The 19,308-nt window shown below is 25.3% G+C and overlaps 2 protein-coding genes across 2 annotated transcripts; both read left to right on the top strand.

Moving 5' to 3' along the window:
- The first annotated feature begins 1,898 nt into the window (after positions 1-1,898).
- LOC113550897 (venom protease-like) lies at positions 1,899-10,381 on the top strand. The gene is made up of 9 exons (XM_026952849.1): positions 1,899-2,141; positions 3,736-3,883; positions 3,971-4,083; positions 5,520-5,867; positions 5,984-6,131; positions 9,100-9,266; positions 9,683-9,784; positions 9,877-10,025; positions 10,100-10,381. The coding sequence occupies exons 3-9, from the start codon at positions 3,999-4,001 to the stop codon at positions 10,259-10,261; spliced, it is 1,161 nt and encodes a 386-aa protein (XP_026808650.1). The 5' UTR covers positions 1,899-2,141; positions 3,736-3,883; positions 3,971-3,998; the 3' UTR covers positions 10,262-10,381.
- A 25-nt stretch (positions 10,382-10,406) lies between these two features.
- On the top strand, positions 10,407-18,671 carry LOC113550896 (probable cytochrome P450 305a1). The gene is made up of 8 exons (XM_026952848.1): positions 10,407-11,864; positions 15,444-15,698; positions 16,445-16,833; positions 17,263-17,371; positions 17,664-17,844; positions 17,926-18,043; positions 18,274-18,415; positions 18,499-18,671. Exons 1-8 carry the CDS (start codon positions 11,762-11,764, stop codon positions 18,666-18,668), a joined length of 1,467 nt encoding a protein of 488 aa, XP_026808649.1. The 5' UTR covers positions 10,407-11,761; the 3' UTR covers positions 18,669-18,671.
- Positions 18,672-19,308: the final 637 nt, after the last annotated feature.

The raw sequence follows: 19,308 nt of genomic DNA, 5'->3' as shown, positions 1-19,308 counted from the left end.
ACAATTCAAATTAATTTGTATAAATTTATTTATTATTTAAAATCTACAAAAAAAAAGGTTTTATGTATTTTAAAAATACTAGAAACAGTACATTTTGTGTTTATTTTAATTTCGTTTGCTATAATTCTAAGGCCCAAAAGTTCATGCATTCAAAAGTATCAAAATATGCATGCAAATATGATGCGCTAAATATGCAATTAAATTTTTTTTTTACATTAAGTTTTTTTTCGTTTTTGGTGTAAATAATAATTAAATGACGGGGAAAATATGCATAATTTTAATATGATATAATATGTTGTATTTACTTCAAGAATTAAAATTTACAACTATAGGGGCTTTGACAAGTTTTCGAGTACAAATGAACGGTGATTATCATCAGCCAACATATTTTTGTAAAGAGATAAGCTTCGTTCTGCATCAACAGAAAAAATTGGCTATACTTGAAATGTATGAAGTTATTAATTTTAAGATCTTTTGGAAGGCCGTATCATCATCAGGATATAAATTACATAGTATTAAATTATAAAAGTAATACCTTTAATTTTAATCAGGTTATTATTTTATATTGGCACAGTGGCGGTCTATCCCAAAAATGGGCCTATGTGCAAAACTAAAAAAAAAGAAAAATTAATAAATAAATTAATTAATAACTCATTCGGCAACTTTTTGATACACTCGGTAAAAACATCCAAATGCTCAAACTTCTGGGCTTTATTTATAATTAAGAACATGGTACGTTTTAAAGTGAAAGAAAAATAGTTCGTCTTGTAAAAATATGAGGAGTTAGTGCGTTTTTTGCACCTATTTAATTTTTAAACAACTATTCATCACGGAAAATAGAACGTTTTGATTTTTTATAAGGCATGGAAATAATACATTATGCCACAATAACCTATTATTATATTTAAATTAATATGGGCACGTTTTGGTTCAATTTGACCACGCCCATGCCATTCGATTCCTTATTCATTTTTCCCACGAATCCATGTATTTATAACTCAATTCATGACATTTTGGAAATAGTAGGTACGTTTTGAAATGTCGCCCCTCACTGATCTGCTATGTTGTACGCATATAAGACGGAGGCATCACATGCTGGTGTAGCGTCCTCTTAATAGTAACATATTTGGTATAAACACGTATTGTTATACATCGATAAAATTCATGTAATTTCGAAGAAATATTCTTATTTACTTTGAATTGATGTGTACGTTTCACCGAATTCTATTAATTATATAAATATAAGAAACACTTCCCAGAATAGTCTTATTAATTTTAATTATTTCATGACAATTCAAAATTGTTTATGAATATTCAAATGTGTCCGTTGCAGTTCGAAATTTTACCTATAGATACATTAATTCAGGTATGGCTTTTTCATCTAAGATGAACATTATATAACTTAAACAATATTTATCTAGGTGAGATAATATACATGCAGTTATTATATTGATAATTTCATGATTGAACATTATCCTCTAAAATGATAAATGTCGTCAATAACTAATGAGCTTAATAGCATTTGGAGATATTTTTTTACAATGTCCTTAGTTTTTTTGATCAAAATTAAGTATTCTTTTGTTTTAACTTTTCCCCTTACTTAGGCCTCAAATTGTGTACATACCAACGGCTTATCTTTTACTAAAACAAAATTGTTTTAGTGACGTAGTGGTATTACCACATAAATAATATTCATCATATGTTTCTTATAAAGATATTAATTTATATGTATAAAATACGATTTAGAACATATAATCATTTTTATGTTGTTATTATTATTAATTATTATTATCTGTTTTCTACAAATTTTTACCATACACAATCGGGAACCTGTTTTCAAGCTATAGCGTTAGACGTACTAAAATCATATTAGTCGACCGGTTTTGAACAAAGCGAATTGGAGGTGGGATTTGCAACTGCTGATGAGTATATGAATTTTAATTATTTATCAAATTACCTTATTTTATTAGTATCTCTTTTGGCGTTCTACTGATCACTCGTTCATTGTTTATTGTTCCTACTTATCGTACAAGGTACAAATAAATTAAGTCAGACAAATACACTGATTATTGTGGTAGTTACTAGTTTATTCTATCAATAAACTAACGTCAAAATAATAGAAGCCATCAACAAATTAACAGGTAATATAACTGCACATTTTTTTCATTTAAATTATTTCCACGAGTTTTTTTATTTCTATACATATTAATAAATTATACATATTTATTTTTCTATAATATTATTTAGAAATATAAATAATACATATTTTAACTATAGTTTACTTGTCTGCTTATCAAATACATTTTACCTTGAAATCATGACCTAGACCTTCAGTATAACATATCGATTCTCACTATTTTTATAAGTAATTTTCAGGATGTAATCTAGAGTCGTAATTTAACTTTTTGGGGGATGTTGTTTAGTATAACTGGTCAATTATAACATTAACTGGCCAATTATAAAAATGAAACAATGTTATCCCCCTCCATTTCATAGTTATATTTTTTCCAAAAACAATTTTAACATCATTTTAATATTGCATAAAATATTAAAGTATACATTTGGTTCCATTATTCGTTAGGTTAATGATGTAATTTGTTTTCAAATTTTACTAGAAAATTATTTCTGCATTGAAATATAATTAGTGTATTATAAATACTTATATAGATATTTTTATATTGTATACCTGTCTAATTACATAAACTAAAAATGAAATTAATTAATTTTAAATTTGAATTAAATTTCAATAAAATTACAAATGTTTTATCTTATCTAGATAATATCTGGTAAGTGATCAACTTTATGGATAAATAATGTATATTTAGTATTAGTTATAAATATAATAGATCCCTTCTTCTAGTTTTTAAATGACGTGAATAATAAAGTTAAAATTGTAAGTACCAAAACAACTTGTAAAATACCATAGGTACCATACATGTAACTAAATAATACCAATGGTAGATAAGCAATATTTTGAAAAATGTACGTTTAAATGAATCAAGATGGAAAGTTATTGACGAACATAGCTGGTAACCATATACATATTAATTAATCATTATTTTCTCATAATTATTGATTGTTTTTTACAACATGATTGATAAGATATCTAGAAATAAATCTATAAAATCGAACAATTATAACAACTAATTTCTTACGCATTATATTATATTTGGTATGTCAATTTTAATTTTTAAATATTTCACATAACGTATTCTTGTGTATTCTAATTGAAGTATTATGGATAAAAGTAACAAACAAATTGAAATTGTATTTTGTTGCTTTATTATTATTATTATGTTTCTATAAGTAACTAAGTGCATTTATTATTCCATTTTAATATGCCTGAAATATGATTATCGGATAAATAAATAATAATAAATTTAAAAATCATTATTTTAGGGTAGATTAAAGATGATGTATTTCATAATCACCATTTAGAGTATTTAGACAGTCGATCAATAAAACATATTTATAAATTGTATTATATATATAAAGTTGTTATTAATATACAATATATACCTATATGAATTATGATTATAAGACTAAAAGCCATCGATTGATTTTTATATAGAATTACTATTGACGATAGGTATAATAATCAATGGTACCTAATCAGTTTGACCTATTGTAATGCTCTTAGGACACTATTTTAGACGTATATCTATATATTTAATATTAATACTGTATAATTGTATGGGTGTATAAATGTTATTAAATTAATGAAAAACATTATAGGGATTCATCAGTTGACGAAGGCTAGGCCACGTTTATTATATATTGTAAACATTGATTACCTTCGATCAGAAATAATCAATGTCCATGAACATATTTATCACGTAATTATAATCAAAACTGCAGCATAATCAAGAAGTAATCACAGAAGGTAATATATATTTTCGATAATTGAGTAGACTTTAACATGTTGTGTGTTATTAATTTATACAATTGTGTCTTACATTTTTGTGTTTAGGTACACGGTTTGGTTTTCTTAATTGAACATGGACAAATCTAAATTTATTATTTGTATAGTATTCGTGTTCAGTCAGGAGATTGGTAGAAGAGTAGAGGCACAATCCAATAATGGTGTGTTGCATTTCCTAATTATTTAATACTATTGTTTAATCAATGTATATAAAAAGCAATGTGTGTGTAGTTCTACTTTATACTCAAAAAATACTTGATAAATTTTAACGTCAACTTCAGCGATTGTAGATACCTACCAGAAAAATGTAAAGAATAGTTTGCTCCAGATCTATAGGTGGTTCTGAACACTGTTTTTTTAAAATAATTTTATTGAATATATGCAATTTAAATAACTATACCTGTTAACAGTAATAAAAATTGTTTGTTTTTTAATTGTTTATTTTCACGGATGGAATTACGATTAAATTGTTTAGCTTATGCAGTTATTATAATTAAATCAAAAGGCGCTTAGCATTATAATATGCAATTCAATGAATTGCTTGTCCTTGTTAGATTTACTTTAAAACAAGTCAGTATTAATAGTGATTAAACTATCATGATTTTGAATTGAGTATGATAGATTGGACTATTAATGAATAAAGAGAACTAAAAGACTATTGTATTTTTAAAATTAAAATTATTATTTAAAAATTAATAAGTGTTTTATACATGTCAAACTGATAATATTTTTTAAAAATTTGACGAAGTTTTGAGCTATGTGTATAATTTTTTTAAATTATTAGTTTTCGTGTTATATACGATTTAATTTTTTTGTTATATTTACTATTAAGTTAACAAATCTAGGGTTTTCATTAGATATCTAAATATTTTAAAATATTATTTAAGTTTGTTAAATGTCATCACAGTTTATATTACAATTTACATTAGAAAAATAAATGATCATATAATAAACGCTTTTTTTGATGGTTTTAATGTATAACTCTATAGAATACCTCGGAGTTATTTTTTTCCATGTTAATATATACATTTCATCGTATTCATTTTAAAAATAGAATAATTCATAGAAATAACGGAGAGGGCAGTATAATAGGTGTTGACCATACCTTATGATTGAGTAGCTTACTGTAATTTATATGTTATATTTATTTATTGATAAATCGTTACATACGAAAAATAATTTTGAACGAATAAGGTCTATCAGCTTATATTAATCTTTTTTCCTTTTAGTTAAATAATTGTAATTACAAAATTATATTATTTATTAAGACTGGACATATTTTTCAGTCACACGTTTATTATTAATATTAATAAATAGCGATGTAAACGTCCTATGCTTATTCATATACTTAAATTATTTGTGGTTTATCAATATCGAGTTAATAGTTCTATACGATTAATATTATTTTAAGTTCTTTAAACTGATGAAAAAGTAAACGTTTAATTTTCAAACAATTACTATTTTGCTATAACTATTATTTTCAGTTAATCATCCTAAATTAAATTATAATAGGTATTGCTACTTCATTGAATTTAAGCAATTTAACCATTACTTATTTGTTATAATAAAAATAATGTATTACCTTATTGTTTTTTAGAATGTTTCACGCCAAATGATCTCAACGGCTCTTGTATTAACATAAAATCATGTCCACCACTACGAATACTATTAGAAACTCAGAGAAAAAATGCTACTGTTGTCACTTTTCTTAGAAACTCTATGTGTGGATATGAGGGTAAAGATCCTAAGGTATGTTGTCCATTGGAAAATGAACCTCTTTCCAATAACCCTGATACCACTCAAAGGATAACTACTCCAAGACCTAATCCGTCCGGATCAACAGTTTACGAAACCGTTACGTCGATCAAATTGCCTTCTCAAAAGACTTGTGGTCGGACTAATGCTAGCCACATTCGAATAGTCGGAGGAAATCCAGCTGAATTAGGTAAATTAAATCATATTTAATTTTTGAAAAATTTTACAAAATATGTAGTAGTTCTTATTAAGTTTATATAAATTACTCGTTGAATTAAATATATTGATTTTTCAACACATATTTAGGCGCATGGCCCTGGATGACAGCCCTTGGATATCGAGATCTCAGTAGGCCAAGTCCTGATTATCAGTGGTTGTGTGGAGGTACTTTAATATCAGAAAGATACGTAATAACAGCTGCCCACTGCACCGTCGGTATTGGAAATCGAAAATTGTAAGTGTTTTTAATAATACGTCCATTAAGTTTATAAATTAGATTAAAATTCTTTCATTTTATTTACACAATTTGACATAATGAGTATCATATTATGTTCTTAATGTTTTTATGACGGGGTATAATATGTGTAAATGTTGTTAAAAAAAATATGTTATATAGACACTTGGTGAACTTGCAATCATCTATTTTAAAAATATATTTATTATTGCTGTTCATGACAAAATACACACGTTGACAAGTATTTACTAATATAAATATTATCAAAATGTGTACATATGATCCTTGATTATATTATTTTATATTACTAACAAAACAAACACCAACTATACTTCGTGATAAACTGTTTCATCAGCTACTCTATTACCACTTTGTGTTCAGAATTCCAGATTGAAAAGTGGGGTGAATGTAATTTCCTATACGGTAAAAAATAGATACATAATATGTAAGTTCCTAAACGGTAACAACAAGGTACATATGTGATATGTAAGGTTTACACAATAGTACGTAAGTACGTATGTAATTTCCTACACGCCATATAGAATTTAAATCTTTTCTCTTATAAGATATATATTAATTTGTTATAATTTTAAAGTTTCATCACTTGCATGACTATGGGACATTTGTCCTAGGCCCCGCACCATATTTTATAAGAATTCCATATTATTACATAGTTATTTATATTGAAAAAAATATTTCAGTTACATAAATAAGACAAATATTTTAAAAGAACAATATTATAACATATTACAACATCGGGAATAAATCTAAACCATTCACAGCTATGAGCAACGGCGATCTTATTAACATTATTATAAATTATTAGTTTTTAATTGAATAGCTAAACACTTGATACCACTACCACGTATACACGAATCAGCGTCGTCTGTCAACGATTGTAGTCGCCAGACTATTTTAGTTGGTAGATTTCCGATTGTAGTCGCCATTTATGACAAGGGTATGCTAAGAGGAAACCGATACGAACTTTCGATTAACATATTTTTCCGGATTAAACAAAATATATTAATAGCGTTATGGAAGTTATGGTCAAAAATAATATGCATAGCCTACTATAATAGTATTATTCCTGCTGCTGGCTAATTGCATGTTGCGAGTTATTCGGTTTTGTTTTTATTCTTTGTAGATGACATGTGTATACGATACTATATACTTACTATATTATACATGCTAGCCACCAATTTTTTACTTTTATTAGATGTTGATTGAAGAATATAAACTGCTGATGTCACCTGGTGGTAAATATTTTTATTATATTTAAATTTATTATGATTAAACGATAAAATTGTTTCTTTACATTTTATATTATTATTTAAGACCCTTGCAGGCCCAACAATGCGGTGAGACACGCGCATCATCCCTACGTCACAATGTTTATTTTAATTAGAGTTATTGAATTAAATTAATTGTTTTTATTTTTTGTACAACCTTATTAATGACCAACTTTACGTTGGTATCTTGATGAAAAATAAAAACATTTTAATTTTCGTTCAAACCTACCTATTGGAAAAAGAGCCCCGCAAAATTATTTTGTTCAGGGCCCCGCAAAAGCTAGGGTTGGCTCTATACTTTTTCACTATACTTATTTATAACACTCAGTCATGTGTTTTCATTATTTTTTTTAGATATAATATTATGATGTTTAAAAAATTGAAAATCATTTAAAACTAGTAAGTGTTTGGCTTTTTCACTAAACATAAGGATACGTGATTTTTGCTCATCGTCACTTCGTAACAAATATGCACACTACTAATGTTTCGAATAATACTAACATAATTGTTATTATCCAATGTGGTAATGTAAATTGTTCGGTATTGTTTTCTATAATATTTTTATCGGTAATGAAAAGTCATAAATATTTTGTCGAAAAATCGAATTAATATGTCATGTTATATCGATTAGTTAGATATCGTTATAATAAATAACGTATAGTATAGGCACCACGCATAATGATCGAAGCGAGTGCAATTATATTATTACATCATTTACACCTACTTTGCACTGTTATATTTTTTTCATTTAATCAGTTTGATAATTGTTTATATACGAGTACATACCTTTTTCCGTCGTGTAGGAAGTAACATACGTATTTTTTTTACCTATAAATCTCATTTTTATATTCGTGTCGGGATTTATACATCACACACAAACACACACATACACACATATATATATATATATATATATATATATATATATATATAGGATTAACGTATGTCATTTTTTACCTTCTACTCTGGTGTACAAACTTACGATCCCTCGAAAAATATTTGTAGATTTGGGTAATATATATGTATTTTTTTACGTTATTGCTATATAAAAATATGAAAAAATTTTTAGGCACGTATCTACAAACGTATTGTTAAAAAATATGTTCTGGATATTTATTTTAACTGTAAACGTTCATTATTTCATATGCTATTTCGACATTATTACTGTTTCTATTTTTAAATTAATTTTTTTTGATTAAAATAAATCGTTGAAAATAAAAAAAGACAGCTTAAATTTCCAATTATGAGCTGAGCGATGAGATTCATTTTAAAATTACGTGTGCATTTATTTTTATGTTTGTTATCATCTTAGGGCCAGTGTAGGAAAAAATTCGTTGAGTTATAACTCTGAGTGTGGTTTCTGGAAAAAAATTTGATTTTGTTATTATTTTGAAGGGTTAAAAGTAAAATAAAATATACTTAATACAATAATAAAATAATAACTTGATTATAAAACACGGTTACAAAAAATAAATATATTAATTTTAAATAGATTTTAAGCAGTGAGTTGATTCTATAACTTACTATACCATATACCTAATATAAATTATGTCATTGATTTAATTACCGACTATTGTCAAAGGTGATTCAAACAATATATCAAACATTTTTTATACTAAATTAATTTTTAAAAATCATAAATAAATAATATCGTAGCTTCAAACTATTTATTTTTTCAGAGCTGTTGCACATTTAGGTGATTTGAACTTAGATCCTAAGACGAATGACGGAGCTCAACCAATAGATATTCCAATTTCACGTGTCATAACACATGAAAAATATAACGCACAAGAATATACCAATGACATTGCATTATTAAAATTAGAAAATAATGTTAGATTCGATCGTAAGTATTAATTATTAAGCAGTATTTAAGACAATATATTTTTTAAATAATATATTATTATATAACCCGGTCAACGTTGACTCTTCTGTCGGTCGTTCTCCTTTGCATCTTGAAATTTAATATTTGTAATTTAAAATACTTACAAATAAGTTATGTAGAATATAAAACGCTCTAAACTTTTTTAATTAATGTATATTATTATATTATTATTATTATTTAATGCGTACCGTTATTATAAATATGTAAAAAGACATAGATAATTATTTAACTATAAAAAAGTATTTTGTAAATATTGGCGTCTCTATTTTCAAATACATAAACTCTTTTGTTTTTATTACCTATGTATTAGTATCTATATTAAATACAATTGATTTAATATCTGACATTGATTTATAGTATACACTTTTTTCTTTTAGAATTTATTCAACCTATCTGTTTACCCATCTTGTCGCATCATAGAGCCAATAAGTTAGTTAAATCTGTACCGTTTGTTGCTGGATGGGGTGCCACGTCATTTCGTAAGTAAATAAATATAGAGTACATTTACCGTACATTATAAATAGGTATATTAAATATATTTTGTTTTATTAATATTATATGTATTCTGTAGGGGGGCCTAGTACTACAACTCTAATGGAAATTCAGATACCCGTGTTAGATAATGCAGAGTGTAAACGAGCATTTGCTAATAAAAAAGCCGTTATTGATGACAGAATATTGTGCGCTGGATCTTTAGCAGGCGGAAAAGACGCTTGTCAGGTGCTGATTAAAATTATTATATTTTATTATATTATGTATTTATAATATATTTAAAATTTTCATGGTTATTTTAGGGAGATTCCGGAGGCCCCTTGATGTGGCCAAATGGTAATCAATATTATTTAGTGGGTGTTGTGTCTTTTGGATTTAAGTGTGCTGAACCGGGCTATCCGGGTGTATATACTAGAGTGACATCATTTGTTGAATGGATCGCAGATAACATGAATTACAGTTAAATTGAATATTTGTACTGTTTAATATGAATTTTACCTTAGAACGAAACGAAAAAAAACAGACAACTCCATGTAATCGGTTTATTTATTTTTAATCAGTTATCTACTTAATATTAACCTTAATTATTTTAAAAATGATATTATTTGTATTAAAATTATAATTGATTATTTTATAATATTATAACAGATATAAGTGTTTCACGTTAAAATGAAAAAATACTTAATACCTACTTTTATTATTTAATATTATAAATTATGATTTGTGATTTGTGATTTATTGAACCTAAAATAATTAGTTCTTTAATTGAATTTTTATACATACTTCATAGCATGTTGATAACATTCAACTACCTACTTGGTGACGGAGATTATGTTAAGTGGAAAAATAGCTAATGCAAAAAGAATAAAATTATAGGTTTTATAAAAATTCATATTTTAATTTTATGTTTATATATCTGCCGAGAAAGAGACACTTAAAAGTTAAATAGGTACATGTGACTATATACAGAGTAATATTTGTATTGTATGCTATGAGTTATAGTGATACAAAATTTTTTAATCAAATGAAAACCTACCTTTACTTTAAATTATTATGTAGGTGATTTTTTTGATAAGTTTGGTGTTTATATATCGAAATTTAAACGAGTTATTTTTGAGTTATTAAAATGTATTTACCAAGGATAATAATCCTTAAAAATGGTCTTATAAATCTATAAATTATGATATATAATATTAAATTTTGATGAATTAATATAAAAATTTTTTAATTTTAAAATTATCATAGCTCTTTAGTTCCCAAAATTAAATAACTCAAAAACTAATCGTATAAATTTCTGTTTGGATACATTAACATTACAAAAAAAGAAGCCATCCGCTTTACAATTTACAGAAAAATAAAAAACTATTTCTCTATTTAAAATATAATTTTGTATCACAATAGAGAACACTGTTCATTATAAACAATAATTTAAGGATGAACATCTTTTTTATCCAGTTGTATATATTTATCTATAAGTATCTCTTTCTCAACACGTGATACATTATGTTGTATTCGATAATAATTATTGCCTTTATATTTAATAGTTAATAACTTGTACAGTACGGTGTGAATATCACTCTGTATAATATGACCGGGCAAACGGCCAAAACTAATGGTGTTTATAATTATTTATACAACATATTTTATTGTTGGACAGTGGACAACGGAAATATCCCCACTTTTTTACTCCACAAATTATTGTAATTATACATATACCATATAGTATTATACAAATTTACACACACGACACGCATGTATCTGATTCTGCAGAGGCGATTTATTATTATTATTATTATTATTATTATAACTAGTATTCTTTGTCATTGCTATATTAAATAAATACGATTGAAACACTGTTATATGAGTGAATAAAAAACGGTCAGTCGTTCGCCGGCTACCACGTGCGTCGTTTGTCCTATCGTTATTCTAACCTGTCCCAGCGCTAACTAAACAATAATAATATCATGTCTCTGTTATTAATGTCTTGGTATTTTGTATGTTTCGTTACAGTCATTCTGTTTTTGATCGCTCTCCGTACGTGTAGGAAACCAAAAAACTATCCACCAGGTAAAGTCTAAATTTTCAGAATTATTTTTATTTCAACAATGACTTGCTTTAAAATTGGCTAATAAAGTTAGTAGGTATGTAGATAAGTAACATATATCTTGAATCGCATCGTAGTATTCAAATAATTAATTTATTATTAGCTACTGGAGTTTGGTATGCAAGAATCCATGTGGATATATTGTAAAAAAGATCTGTTAGTACTTTCAAAACTATTTTACAAAGAAATAAACTAGTATTGTGAAATTAATAAATTATACTCGTAAATTATAGTTAAAATGTTATGTTTATGTAAATTCTTTTAAAATAAGAATTATAATTTTTCATTTTATATTTACTCGTTTATTTTCTACATTTTAAACACTGTTGCGTATTGTATAATACTATAATATTATAATATGCTTTTATAAATATATGGTGTGAGACTGTCCCAAAATATGTGACATGTACTTTGTAATTTTGTTATTACGTATTTTATTGTTTTACGTAATAAACACATTTTAGTATTTCACATAATATTACTTGAGTTACCTAATAAACAAGTAACAATACACACACTATAATATAATATATTATAGTATGAAAAATTATTAGATACATTATTACAGTTATAGAGTTTTGAAGTTATAAATTTTCTGATTAATGGTTACATAATAATTAGGATAGTTATTATGATGATTAAAATATATTTACAAATACTAATTATAATTATAATACCATATAACCAATTATTAGAGTAGATGGGTACTTGGGTTTTTTTTAGTATGGTTAAATTATAACATGAAATTATTTAGTATTATCGTCATTATTCACTGTAATAATAAAATAATACATTACTATAATATCGTATACCTATTTTTATATATACTTATGAAATTTTGGTATATATTGTAGTATGTATTTACATTACTATATAAAGGTTGCAATATTGTACTCTATAATTACAAATTGGTAGTACTGATTGCGTGTAACTAGCTTACCTATTATATTTTCTAAATCTTATAGAATTCTATGAGAAAAATTGATAAAAGTATTACTACATATTATAATTGATTTATTTTATGATTGTCACAGTGTTATTCATACACTAATTAAAATGTTAATGATATTTTTAATATTTTGTACATCATTTTTTTTATATATATATTTTAAAACATTTAAAATATTATTTTAAACAAATGTATTTAAGAGTATTTAAGTATTTATTGAAAAATACAACATTACTATTATTTTTATCTCCATCAAATTATAGTTGGTAAATAGTTATCAGTTATAGTATAAAAATATTTAATTATAGAAACGGGTCAAAAATATTAAAACGGCCGGTTTGAAATTTGAAGGTCATGTTGTGATAAAAATGTGTGAACAAAAATATGGAATTCAGTTTTCTTTATGGTTTTTTGGCCAAAATGATAATTCACTATTTAATCGGGAACTAACATTTGAATAGTTTTGATAGAACTAGTTTGTCTATATATATATATACAAGGTGATTCAAATTATGCTATAGCCATTTCATCATATAAATATTTATAATAAAGAAAAATTATTAATACGAAGTTTTTTTATTTAGAAATATCTAAAATGATAAGTAATTTTTATAAATTTTTACAATATTTTAACATGGGTTTTGTGGGTCACCTATAGAATTTTAAATGGAAATCTATACTTTTTTACAATCCTAACATGAAGAATTTTTTTTGTAGAATTTCGATACATAAAAATAAAAATTCAAATAGGTAGTAAGTTTAAGAGTTATAAGCATTAAAAGTTTAGATGAGTGGAGTGGTTATTGAAATGCCCCGAAACATGTTGGTTAACATAACTCTGTTCATATAATTTTAAATACTTATAACTCATAAACTGCTCGTCTGAATTTCGATTTTTATATATCAAAATACTACGAAAAAAGTTCCTCACATTATGATTGTAAAAAAAGTGTTTTATGTTTCCATAAAATTGACCCCCAAAAGTATTGTAAAAAAAAATATAAAAATAAATAATCATTTTAGATAATTCTGAATAAAAAAACTTTCATACCAACAATTTTTCTCTATCATGAATATTTTATACTTGTATGATAAAATGGCTGTAACTAGGGCCGCCCTCATAATCAGCCGCCTGGGGCAATATCCCCCTGTTCACCCCCTAAATACGGCCCTGGCTGTAACAAATATTTTGAATCACCGTGTAGGTATACACATTTATAGTTATTTAGTATATGATGTTCAAATGTGTATACCTTTTATTATTATGAATATGTGGGGTTGGGCGTACGAAATTAAAAAATTAAAACTATCTATTATATTTTAGTATCTATGTATTCAAAAAAGATTTAATTTTAGTTATAAATATTTTTTTAATCATTTAGTTAGAATATTATTACACATACTTTTTACACAAACATTGAATTCTGAATAAATATTTTTACTTTGAAATTCTTTTTCCGATAAGTTATTTATATGATAAATTGATAACATTTTTTGGTAGGTATTCTACAATTTTTTAAGGTTAAAACTTTTTTATATATATTTATATATATTAACACTACGTAATATTGTAGTATAATGATTTTCAATTGGATTAGTTTTTTTTTTATAATCATTCCATTTATAACATAACTTTCTTTACATGCCCGTATTTAAGTACTGAAAGTCTGAAACTATACATTTTCATTTTATACTACAGACTACAATATTATATTAATATTATTCAATTATCACTAAATTTAGAAAACCCCGTGAACATTTTTTTACGGGATTTGAATAACAAATTTTAAAATTCTTTGTACAATTTTAGGAGGATTCTGTAGAGATGTAAACTCTAATTTTTTTAAATGATAACTTCCATTTTTTATTGTAAATAATTTAGCAGATAATTTTTCTGAAAAATTTGAAGCATCATGGTCATGATGGTATCTTACAAGTTATTTTTGATTTACACTATTTCGTGTATTAAGGATACCAGTTTCATAATTATGGGTTTGGAAGATGCAAGAATAATAGGAGTTATGGTGATTTGGAAATTTTACTAATTAATATTAACCTATCATAATTTATAATTTGTAAAATTATCGAAGTATATAGTAAGTACTAGATCCAATAAATCTAATTTCTTAAAAAAAAATCAATTTTCTATTTTTATAAAAGCATTTTCATTTTAATATTATGTTATTAAATCATATTTTTTATTTTATTTATACATATCCAAATAATATTATACTTAAAATAAACATTTTAATAATTAAAAACCTACTCGTTCACATTTTTATTAGGTCTATTAGAAATTTCAAAATAATTATCCACTAAATAATTTACATGAGAATCGAGGTACTCATTTTAAACAAAAACACAAAATACTCCTTAGCTCTTAAGTAGTACAAAAGCATTTAAGAATTTGAAAATATGGCCTTTGAATATATTTAAATGTCCCAAAAAGTTAGGATTTCAAATAATTCATTATTAAAGGAAAACATCGGAGTAATAATGCTTAATGGATTTCTTTGTATACAAGTATTAAGTATATACGTTTAGTAATGTATATTAATGTTTGTTTTATTATTTTATTTTTATACATACTTAGGGCCAAAATGGATACCGTTTGTGGGAAATACGTATCAATTAGCTAAACTATCGTCTATCAAAAACGGCCAATATTTAGCTTTAGAGGAACTTCGTCAAAGATATAATTCTGATATTATTGGGTTGAAATTAGGACGTGAATACGTCGTTATTGTGTTTGGAAACGATCTATTGAGTGAAACGTTTCATAGAGACGAATTTCAAGGTCGACCTGATAATTTTTTTATGAGACTCCGGACAATGGGTAAACGTAGAGGTAAATACATAATTAGTTATCACATTAAATGTCGAACTTATAAAATATTTTTTTACTTTATTGAAAAATGTATAAATGCAATTTGAAAATAAAATAGTTAACACAATATTGTTAAAAATAATAATTGCAAGTTCTAGTAATAAATTACTAATAATTAATAAGGTTTTGCCAACAATTTTGATCTTTATACTTGCATTTTTTGAAAATATTTTTTTATGAATTATCCTTTTTATTGAATCTCCTTATACTTACACTCATTATCAATATTTTGGTTTTTTGTACTATACAATTTATAGTATGGGAATACAATATAAAAATATTATCTTAAGTGTAATTTAAAACAAGTCAACGACTAAGATCTCGTGATCTTGTTGAAATTTTTCTTTTGAAATATTATCAATTACTATGTGTCAAACGAATAATTAAAAAACTATGTATATTTTATTAGCATTTTACAATAATATTGTTATTATTATTAATATTTTTTAATAAGATTTTATGCATTCAAATAAGAATTCAAAAATAAAGATTTTTTTAAATTATTAAATATTTTAACGTTTATAGTAAGATACGAACTTAAAAACAAATGATTAAACGTGAAAAATAAAGCTTAAAATCTTGATAATTTAAAATATATTTTAATTGTTCATAAATATATTGCATTTTACAAAAAAATAAAGTAGGAATTGCTATAGGAGCCCATTGATCCTAATTATTCATTATATACGTGGTATGCATTAAACTAGGTATAACAATGACCGACGGAGATCTTTGGAAAGTACACAGATCGTTTGCGGTCAGACATTTGAAGTTACTTGGTTTAGGACAAAGAAGGGCGGACGAATTGATTTATGATGAATATCAACACATGGTACAACGTCTAATTGATACGACAGAAAGTGTAACACCAACTTTACACTTGCAATCAGCTGTAATGAATGTTTTATGGGAGCTAACAGCGGGCACCAAGTTTGAAGACCCTAAGTTGTTAGCGTTGATGAGGAAACGAAGTTCAGCATTCGATATGGCTGGTGGGCTGCTTAACCAGATGCCGTGGCTACGGCATTTGGCACCTATCAGGACGGGTTACTCACTCATAACTGATATCAATCAGCAACTTTATTCCTTGATATCTGTAAGATCTCATTAAAATCGTTATATTTTTTATAATTTCTTATATGATTTAAACTTAGCAAATATTCATGATTCTGTATTTTGTTTTGTCTATCCCTGCGTTTTGCATAATATTTTGACACTTATAAGTGTTTTATTAAAAAAAAAAATAAATACCTAACAGTAAAATATTTTCTCTTGTATTGATTAATTAAGAGATAGGTGTGCAATAAACACAAATATCGTAATTTAGAGGTTTTTAATATTAAGTAAGTACCTAATATTATATTTGTGATTTTTCTATGTTAAGCATCCTACTCTCAGAATGAAATTTCCTAAAAATGACAACATCTATTTATTTATTTTGTGTTAATAAATTATTTTATAAAGGTTAATCCGTAAAATACATACAATATTGAACAATACATATATATATATATATTTAATATAGAATAATATTGCGGATCACAAGAAAACGATAACTGACACTACCAGGGACTTTATAGACGCATATTTACATCAAATGAAAAAAGAAGATATACACAATACAATGTTTACTGGTTTGTAGTATGATATATTTAATTGCATGATTAATTATTCAGCATAAATTTAATTTGAAGTATTGTAATTTATAAATATAATTACTCTAATACATTTAAATAATATTATCTTTTTTCATAATTAGTGATTTAAAATCTATGGCATTTAAGTAAAATCTATTAAATCTTAATTATAATTGTATACATCCTCGGAATTGCATATAACAAATAATAATAACAATATAATATCATACATTCGATATTATTATTATATGTTCATTCTAATACATTTTAAAATAATTAATTATTTCAGAAGAACAATTGATAGCTGTTTGTTTGGACTTATTTATTGCTGGATCATCAACAACTAGTAGTACATTGGATTTTGCTATATTGGCTATGGCTCGGTGGCCAGATGTCCAGACTAAAGTTCAATCTATTCTGGATGAGATCCAACCTCCGGGAACGTATATTACAGCCGAACAAATTCTTAAGTAAAATAAATTGAATGGGCATCTTTAAATTATTTATTAATTATATAATTGTTTTCGTATTAAATCTATTTTTAAATATAGAAATCGATATGTGGAAGCGGTGCTTTTAGAGACGAAGAGACTGAATCATGTGACACCAATTATAGGTCCTAGACGTGTGTTAAGAAATACAAATCTTAATGGATATAGTATACCTAAGGTATAATGTGTCTTCAATGCTTATATTTAGTTATAATCAGTTTATATCATGTTATAGTGAAGCATTTTTGAAATAGTTTCCCTTTTATGAATATTTTATTTGCATGAATTTTACCCTGTCCATAAAATATTAAATGTATTTGATGTTTTGAATTTTGATTTTAATATTTTGTAAATAAAATGTTTAGCGATTCAAAAAAAATATAATAAAGTTTTAATTTTTATTCATAGAATACAACACTTTTGATGAGTTTATATTCAGTACACCACAATCCGTTGAAATGGGATGACCCTGAAGTATTTCGCCCAGAGAGGTTTATGGATACAAACGAAAAACTCAATACAATTGAAGACATGTATTTTTTTGGATTTGGTAAATAGTTTAATTTATACGTCTGCATTATGATGTAATTATGCTTAATAAATAATAATAATGCCATTGTTTATTTGTTGTAGGAAAAAGACGATGTCCTGGTGAAGCGTTAGCACAGCGGTTTGTTAGCTTAGTATTTGCCAACTTAATACATGATTTTATTATCGAAATCGATCGGTTACCCGATGGATTAAATTGTGGTATACTTATGACACCAAAGCCTTACAAAATAAAAATGTCTAAAAGAAAATGAACATTTTTAGTGTATTTTGTTTTAACGTTATTTCCTAATTCCCATGGCAATAGCCCAATGGCGGTGATACCGATTTCTGTAATTATGATAAGACAAAAATCAACGCAGATTTTTAAATTATAACTTAATAATAATTGCTACGTATAATCTCCACGTACTTAAATTTTTTTTGAATGTAAATATTTTAGACAGATACATTATTTTCTACAATTTCTATGAATACATATAGTTTATGCATTGTTGAAACGATGTTTTATATTCTGAGTGGAGTGATAAATGTATTTGTTTTAGAATGATATATATATTTTTCGTATGTTCTCATCACCTTTAACATTAAAAATGTTTCGATTTTTAAAGGTGGTTTCTGTTAGGAAATTGGATCTTGTTGGATGTTTAGTGTATCAAAAGTGAAAATAAAAACTGACATTTGTATGCAAGTACAATCATTGAAATGATAAATTTTATTTTTTTCGTTGCGTAAATCAAAGATTAATATTTTAATAACCTTAGATTTAAAATATTTTCCAAATATTTATATTAGAATTTGCTATATATGATATAATTTTGAATATATTTTGACTATTTTGAAATTTTTATAGACATTTGAAATTTACATATTTTTTTGATTTATTCCGATGAA

Source organism: Rhopalosiphum maidis, chromosome 2, assembly GCF_003676215.2.
Source record: "Rhopalosiphum maidis isolate BTI-1 chromosome 2, ASM367621v3, whole genome shotgun sequence".
NCBI classification, from domain to species: domain Eukaryota; kingdom Metazoa; phylum Arthropoda; class Insecta; order Hemiptera; family Aphididae; genus Rhopalosiphum; species Rhopalosiphum maidis.
This window is presented reverse-complemented; position numbering and strand designations above follow the sequence as displayed.

Excerpts from the sequence above, each read along its gene's own strand:
- LOC113550897 (XM_026952849.1), top strand. The coding sequence starts at position 3,999 with ATGGACAAATCTAAATTTATTATTTGTATAGTATTCGTGTTCAGTCAG. Across the intron at positions 4,084-5,519 it reads AGAGGCACAATCCAATAATG|AATGTTTCACGCCAAATGAT; the intron begins GTGTGTTGCATT and ends ATTGTTTTTTAG. Across the intron at positions 6,132-9,099 it reads GGTATTGGAAATCGAAAATT|AGCTGTTGCACATTTAGGTG; the intron begins GTAAGTGTTTTT and ends TTATTTTTTCAG.
- LOC113550896 (XM_026952848.1), top strand. The coding sequence starts at position 11,762 with ATGTCTCTGTTATTAATGTCTTGGTATTTTGTATGTTTCGTTACAGTC. Across the intron at positions 11,865-15,443 it reads ACCAAAAAACTATCCACCAG|GGCCAAAATGGATACCGTTT; the intron begins GTAAAGTCTAAA and ends ATACATACTTAG. Across the intron at positions 18,044-18,273 it reads ATGGATATAGTATACCTAAG|AATACAACACTTTTGATGAG; the intron begins GTATAATGTGTC and ends TTTTATTCATAG.